Consider the following 7,669-nt stretch of genomic DNA (forward strand, 5'->3'; position numbering starts at 1 on the left):
ACTAGAGGTGCCGCAGGAGGGAGGAAATGGCATCATCACCTCCATCCTGATTTAGCAGCAAAATAGAATTGGCCAGATGGGCCCTGCCACCTCCCTGCAGGTGTAATCATTGACTCTCCAGCAATCTGGTTCTGTTTGTCACCTCCTTGTCGTCTCCAGTCTCCATTCCTTTCCCGCCTTGTGGCGTGTTAACTAACTTCTTCCTTCACCTTTCCTAACATTAGCCTGAGTCAGCCTGCTACCCGCCCGCCTCCCTCCTCCCCCCACCCCGCCCCGGCCCGCACTTCCTGGGTGATTTCTAGGCCCCCGATCTTTTGGTATTAAGAAACTATTTTTTGAATTGGCAATGTCGTCACTTCCATTTTGACACCCAAAGAAAGGTGCTCCGTCATTAAGTAGGTGGTGCCTTGCAGGGCCGTCACATGCTGGCCTCCCCTGTCCTGATTAGCATTCGGAGCTTTGCCCCAGATTTAGAATTCCAGGATGAATTTGAAGGGCGTTCTCCCAGGGAGAAGGGCAGCCAATCAGTCGAAGTGGTGAGTGACATTATCCTGGCAGAAAACTCTGCAGAGATGACGATTGTTCTTACTGTTGGGGTGGCCTGCTCTTTTATTTCTCCGTTTTTTCTTTTCTCCTTTTTTCTCTTCCTTGCTCCCTGCTCTGCTGCTGCTGCTGCTGCTGCTGCTCCTCTTCCACCTCCCCCCACCGCCTCTGGCAGCCTACAGATGAGAGGAGTTGGGTTTACTCCCCGCTCCACTATAGCATGCAAGTCCACTCGGTCTCTGATGAGGAGAGCGATACAGTAAGTGTCCGGTAGAGGTGGCCTGGTGGGTTAAATTAGACCCTGGGGCTCAGTTTCCTGTAGGCGGATGTCCGGCCTCATGGCATTACCGCCAACCACTGTCCTCATGCTCTTTGTGGCTGAAGACATGCAGCAGTCCTGGACCTCAGTGGACTAAGCGCTTAGTACAGTGCTCTGCACATAGTAAGCGCTCAATAAGTACTATCGAATGAATGAATGAATGACTCCAAGAGTCTCTTTGGCTCCAGGTGGCATCTGCTGGGCGGCCAGGAGTCACCGGCAGCCCCACGTGAAACTCACGGGGCTGGCTTGGAAGAGATTGATGGGGAGGGGGAGGCTGTGAAAAAGGGAGAAACTGTCCTACCCCACCATGCTCCCGGGGGGATTGGGGTTGCTCGGGAGTAACATGTGGTTCCGCTACGGACACTTCACCCTCTCCTCCTTGCCTCTTTGCAGTAATTTCTATGCAGACACTGAAGTCTGGAGCTGAGTGTTCCCTCTACGGAAAGCGGTTCCATTTTGTTGACGTGCCGACTGGCCATGGGGGAAGCTTGCCGATGCCCACCTCGCTGCACAAGCAGGACCTCGCACACCCCGCTTCCCACTGGGGGAAACGCAAAATCCCCCCAGTGTCCCCGCCCTCCTCTCTTCCCCTCCCCATCCAACAACTTGACCATTCGCCTCATCTGTTTCAAGCCGTGGACTGCCAAGAAAACGTTGCTTCTGGGCGCAGAGCGTCCAGGGGCAAAGAAATCACTGGGGCAGAGCAAAAATGGTTTTCCATCTGAGCACTCCTGTAACTGCGTGTGTGCGTGTGTGCGTGTGTGTTTATGAGATACTGCAAACCTTTTGAGTTTTTTAAATCCTATATTTATTTGAGGTCTTTGAGCTCTGCACAGACACCGACAGCACAAATGTGCTTTTCTATTTAAAAAAAACACCATAAAACAGAATGGGGTTGTACCACACCCTTGGCTCTTCTCTATATTTGTTTTGGGATCACAGGATGCCTCACTGGAGATAGGGAAAGGTCAGCGTACCTGTTGTTTGGGAGGGTGGGTGTGAAGGGAAGGAAAATCGTCAGAAGAAATTCATCCCCACTGTTTATTTCTGGCTTAGCCCTGGGGAGTCAATCACTGTATAGATTTCAAAGCTACCAATGACCCCTGAAATGAATGCATTCGTCAGTATGGGAAAGCAGGGCAGAATGGCCCGAGGCAGGATATCCTCCATTTTCCTGGACTTGGCTGTGGCTTAGGGAACTCTCCTCTCCCCTTCTCTATGGGCTTAACCCACATTGGTGTTCCCCACCTGTTGTCTTGGAGGGCGAAAACCCTGTGCTTTTCCCATGTTCTTTGGCTCCTTCCCAGAGTGGAATCAAGTCTGGAAACTGCATCAAGCCAAAGTTGAGCCACTTAGGAACCCAGGGCTCTTTTGCTCAGAAAATCTACATATAGAACATCAGATTCCCACCCCCCCGCCCCATCAGAAAACTTTAGAGGGTGCCCACTCTAAGACTGCTGCTTTTTATCTCTTCCCTCCCCTTGCCCCTATCTAAAGGCAGCATTGTAAAGACAGTTTTCCATAGAGTCAGTAGGAACAAATCCTTATCCGGCACCGCAAATTCATTTCAGCTTGAAACGGCAGAGCGGTCTACCAGAAGTAAGCGTGGCTATTAAGCGACCGTTCGGCTTAGCTATGCGACGGCAGGCAGAAGTGATTTGGATTCAGATTTTTTTTCTTTCCTCCTTTTGTTGTTCCTTTTGGTTTTGCTTTATTGGCTAAAAGGGATATGTTTTAAGTTGGATGCCTCAGTCAAAGATCAGGATTTTCCAAATGGTTTCAGTCTTTCAGATTGAATCTTCCCTCAGGTGCTATTAAGATGACAGGTGTGGTACTGATGAGAAATGAGACAGAGCCCCACGTTCACCCCACCCCTTTATGGCAAAGGCAACTGCATCTCTTGTGGATGAAGCCTTTTCCGCAGATGGCAACTGTGGACTTTATTTATTATCATGCTTATGATTGAAATTCAGGTTCCAGAAAGGAGGAAGGAGGTGTGGGAAATTTTTCCCTTGGAAGCCAAAACATGGAGGGTCATCACCAAATGACTTTGAAATACTCAGGAAGATTGAGACAGAAAGGGGCTCAGCCTCTCAGCTGCAGATTTGCAAAAGGAGTTTTGATGCTGGTGCGTTTACCTTTGAGCAATCACGTTTGTCTGCTTGATTGGAGATGGGAGCAGGCAGGAGACCTCCAAAATAACGTTTTGCCGTCCCATCCCCCCCTGACCCCCACCCAACACTTTCGGGACCCCCTTTCTCCTAAACCCCGGGGCTTCCATCCTATTGCATGAACCATTTATTGAGCTAAATATGTTGATTGGACTTGCTGACCCAGAGGGTCCCTAATAGTTATTTCCTGAGTGTTCCTCAATTTATGATGCTAACTCACCAGGAAGCTGTGCTGCTTTATGCTCTCCAATTGAGTTATCTACCTGACTGTAGAGAAAACATTCAGGCTGAGAGGTTCTTTTGCTGTTTTGATTAAAACTAGGAAAGGCCATTCTTTAAAGATGTTGGCCTGTTAATTTCAGACAATGAGGAACCCAAGTCTTCCGCTGGAGCAATTAAATCAATTATAACATTGTTCCGGGCCTTCATTAATCAAAGCTAAACCAGAATCATAACGTTTTATGTCAGAATCTCTTTGTTCTCAGTCTGGGCTGAAAAGAAGCTGATTCAAATAGGGCAATTTTACACATTCCAATCATGGTCTCTGCCATTTGAATGGGATTATACATATATATGTATATATAGCTGCTCCATTTTTTAATCTCGTGCTGTGTGTTTCCCATCACTGGCCTGAACTACTTGAAAACGCTAATTGGATGCATCTTCTGGAAATGAAGACTACAAGGAGTTTTATTTTTTGTAGTGGCATTTAAAAAAAAAAAAGGAAGGAATCATGCAAGCTAATGACAGGCTCTCCAATGAAAGATAAGCCTGATTGTCAGACCGCGTGGCTGACCTTGGCTGTTCTCCTTGGGCTATTTTTCTGACCCCTGCAGATGATGGTGTCAGGTTTGTAGCAGCTTCGGGGCTTTTACAGCAAGTATGTTCTTAACACTGCAGTCTCCAAAATGTTTGGCTCCCTTTCCCAAGCACAGGTGTCTGTGCACAACACCCACTCCCCATTCCCGCCTTGCCCCTTATCCTCAGGCTTCCTCCAAACAGCAGCACCAATAACCTGCTCAACTGTAGCCCTTGCTCACAAAGCAGTTTCCACCCCATGCTCCTGCTTCCCACCCTCCCACATTACACCCTTGCTTCAAATTGTCATGATCAAGCATGCCCAAACGGTGTGCATTCTAAAGAACTCGTGCAGTGGCGAGATGTCAGAGTGGCATGGAGTGATAGTACGACATCTGCAAATAGATTTTTCTGTGGCTTCTCATTCTTTCGCGTTGCAAGTAGAATGAGAACTTATCACAACTGGGAGGACGTTTGGCAAGGGCTAGAACATAATCACCATCAAATCCTCTAAATTCCTCCCAGGGATTTGTGCTCAGAGAGAGGTTACTGGATGGAGGTGGGAGGGGTGGAGTTTTCTTATAGAATTCTGTAAGGCCTTTTGGCTTGGAAGAGTTTAAAACGCCCAAGTGTGGGTGGATTTGCACATGTGAATCTTCCTTACCCCTAAAGCAGTCCCAGGAAATCAGATGCTGAGACTTGCACCCACCGCTAACAGCTATTTCTTTTGTCCTCCCAACATTTCAGCAGAAAACCCCAAGTGCAGATTGGTGTCTCCTAAAGACATGGCCCCTACCGGTGACATTTAGTGAACCCAAATGGAGAACGCCGTGTCTTCTAGTCATGAATGGCAAGGTTTTTGTTCCTAGAGGTTTTCTCTATGATCCAGTAGTGCATGGGAAGGAGCCCACCCAGGTAATCTGACAGCAGCCTGCCCAACTTCATTTCTCAAGGCATGGAGCCAGCTGGTGCTCTCGAGTAGAGGGCTGTGGCTTGTGTGTATTATACACCATCAAGCTGCAAAGGAATTTTCTTCAAAGGGTGCAGTCCTAAGGTAATTCTGCAACTCTCTTAGAGGCTCTTTTTTTTCCTCCCCCAGGACCCTCTTGGAAAAATCAGAATTGAACTATTCAGGGCTGCTTCTGGGTTTCCTGGGACTAGCCTAGTGTAGGGTGGTTGAGTTTCCCCATCTCCCCCCGACCCCAGGAAGCCCGTTGAAACGATTTTCCAAAACCCTACCATGCTGAACGAACAGATCTGCTTCTGAGAAGTAGCTCCAGTTGCCTGGCTATCAGAGCAGGTCTGCGGACTTGGAGCAGGTCTGTGGTGTGCTTTGACAGTGATCCATCTACCAGGTCTCATTTCTGTCCCTACGCTTCTCCTTCTCCCTCCTTTGAAATGCCAAGCACCTGAAACGGACCCTGCTGTGTCTTTTGTGAACTACCCCCCCATTGCCACCTCCCCTCTCCCGCTCCTCCTCCTGCCCCGGAAAGGCAAAAAGCAAAACTCAGGCCTATGGGATCACTTGTGATTTGGGGAGCCTCTATTTGACCCAAGTATATGATGCTCGTTCATATTCCAATGCCATTTTCTAGACTTCCTCTATGTAAGTGTATTGCGTAAAGAATGTTTGTAAAAGTGTGGCTTTTTTTGTCGTTTGGGGGGGCGGGGGGGGGGGTAGAAAAAGTACAAGTTGATATTGTCATGTTTCTATTTTTGCTTTAAGACAACCCTTTTTGGAGACCATTTTTCAGAGAATTGTAAATCAATGCTAACTGTTCTTTAGACTATGTAGTACAGCAGCATTAACTTAGTCTTTGGGGAGGGGGGCAGGAAAAAGGCAAGAACTATTTATAATGTTTAGTGAACAGATTGCCTCACCTGAACCCCAATAAGAATGACTCCTAAAACTCTTTTCCTTTTGTGTAAAAATATGTAAATATTTTCCTGGCCTAAGTGCACCCCTCCTTTCTCCCCACATTTGTCTCCTCTCCGATGGCTGCTATTGCTAAGAAAGTGGATATTTGAATTATTGTACTGTATTAAACAAAGACATTTATGTGAGAGTTTAGATTGCAAGTGCTCTTCCTCTTGAAAAACCACCATTCCCTGAATTCTGCTAAATGCAATATTCTGTCACTAGTAGAGTTCTCTTATACTGTACTGTTGCTGCGGGGTCTTGCGGTCAGTCCCCTGTGCTTATTTCCAGTTTTTATCTTTAAAGTAGGGTTTGGTTTGGGTAGTCAAACTGCATTTCTGTCCAACTCTAATCATGTTTTACAGTGTAAATGATGAAACCTTGTACGTCTGAACTATTGAAGAGGGTTCCATGTAGTGTTTCCCCTTTGCTCCAATATTTGATCATTTAAGCTTGAGTTCTTTGAGGGGACACTGCCTCAAATCCTGAACTGTGTTAAAAAAAAAAAATGCAACCACTGCTGACCCAAAATAACACTTCTATACAGTGTCCCCTGCTTTTCCTCCCTCTTTTTATTTTGAAAAGGAGATCTCTCTAATAAATAGGGTCATAAAGCATTTGTTTCTTCCCTTTTTTATTGTGTATTGCTCAGTCGTGGAATTCCTTTGCTGATTAGCCTGTGCTATAGGACCTTGTTTCAAACTTCTAAATATGATGTGAACGATGTCGAGAATGACCTCTGTCACTTCCTTCCGTAGTATAATTCCAGCTATCACCTTATGTCATGATTGTAGTCAGCCTAAAATTGCATTAAAATACAAATCCTAATAAAAGCAGGTCTTATTTTATTTATTTATGGTATTCAGCTTTTACTACGTGCCAAGCACTGGGGTAAATCATCAATTAAGGCCCGGTCCTTCTCCTTCGAGGGGCTCCCTATCTAAGTGGGGGCGGACAGATTCCTAGAATGAGAATAAACAGCAAGAACGAATTAACAGCAGTCCTAATTCACATCAAAATAAGTAGCTGAATGAATATTTGGAGGAGATGGTTCTCAGGTTCCTCACTGCTCTGAGCTTGGTTAGCAGAAGAGCAGAAAGCAGGGTGTGTCCTACCTCTCTGCTTTCCCTTTCAATCACCATGTCCTTTACACTGGCTTATCCCAGAAATGGAGAGGGGGTGCGGGGGGGGGGGGGGGGGGGAGGGGGAGGGAGGCATGTTGTGGAAAAGCACAGATCACCTGCTCCCTATCTCCTGGCTAACCTGGAGAAGCGTCAGGTTCTTCTAAGTGCTCTGACTGCAACAGGCACCTCCATTACTGAGCTTTCTTACGATGGGCAATATCTTGTACATCGAAGTGTCTCCTCCATGCTGTCCCCGGCAACTGCAAGCAGAGGAGGGAGTTCTGCCATGAGAAGAGGACTGGGGTGAAGTGTGTTCCACTGGGCCACGTTTAAGGGTGGATTTGGGCAGGGGTCCGCACTATGGGGTATTGGGGGTGGGGGCGGGCCCTCCGTAGCCCAGGGCTCCTGGGCTTCAGCCCCTTGAGCCCCTATATTAATCAAGTCCCCTTCTGGGGAATCATGGTTCCCTGTTAGATGGACAGGTCAGAGTTAAGGTTTGGATTTCAAATCCTCCGGGAGACTGGTTGAAGACTGGCAAGGGAATTGCAGGGAAGAAGAGAAAATATTACATTTCCCAGGAACCAAGGGGGCTGGCTATCTACATTTCCCAGAGGCCACTGGAGTTTTCTGGGAAGAGTTTTCCTTCACTGTTAGGTGGAAAGCTACATCCAACTGAAGCACTTATCTCTCTTAACTCATCTCAATGGCAAAGAGCCAGAAAATAGGCATCACTGTATTCGAATGGACAAAACGTACATGGATGGAGTCTCAGCGACTACAGCGTCACCTTCAA

The 7,669-nt window shown here is 47.2% G+C and overlaps 1 protein-coding gene across 4 annotated transcripts in view; it reads left to right on the top strand.

Annotated features, from left to right (window-relative positions):
- The window catches only part of PIP5K1C (phosphatidylinositol-4-phosphate 5-kinase type 1 gamma), a 141,742-nt gene extending 135,157 nt beyond the window's left edge, over positions 1 to 6,585 (top strand). For 3 of the 4 annotated variants that reach the window (XM_039910449.1, XM_029052642.2, XM_029052644.1), the window contains 2 exons: positions 719 to 802; positions 1,259 to 6,585. In XM_039910449.1, the coding sequence (XP_039766383.1) occupies positions 719 to 802; positions 1,259 to 1,261 (87 nt within the window). In that variant the 3' untranslated portion in view covers positions 1,262 to 6,585. The remainder of the gene's footprint in view (positions 1 to 718; positions 803 to 1,258) is intronic. The other variant, XM_039910450.1, reaches the window with a different exon arrangement.
- The last annotated feature ends 1,084 nt before the right edge of the window (positions 6,586 to 7,669 follow it).

The sequence above is a fragment of the Ornithorhynchus anatinus genome, chromosome X2 (assembly GCF_004115215.2).
Source record: "Ornithorhynchus anatinus isolate Pmale09 chromosome X2, mOrnAna1.pri.v4, whole genome shotgun sequence".
In the NCBI taxonomy this organism is placed as follows: domain Eukaryota; kingdom Metazoa; phylum Chordata; class Mammalia; order Monotremata; family Ornithorhynchidae; genus Ornithorhynchus; species Ornithorhynchus anatinus.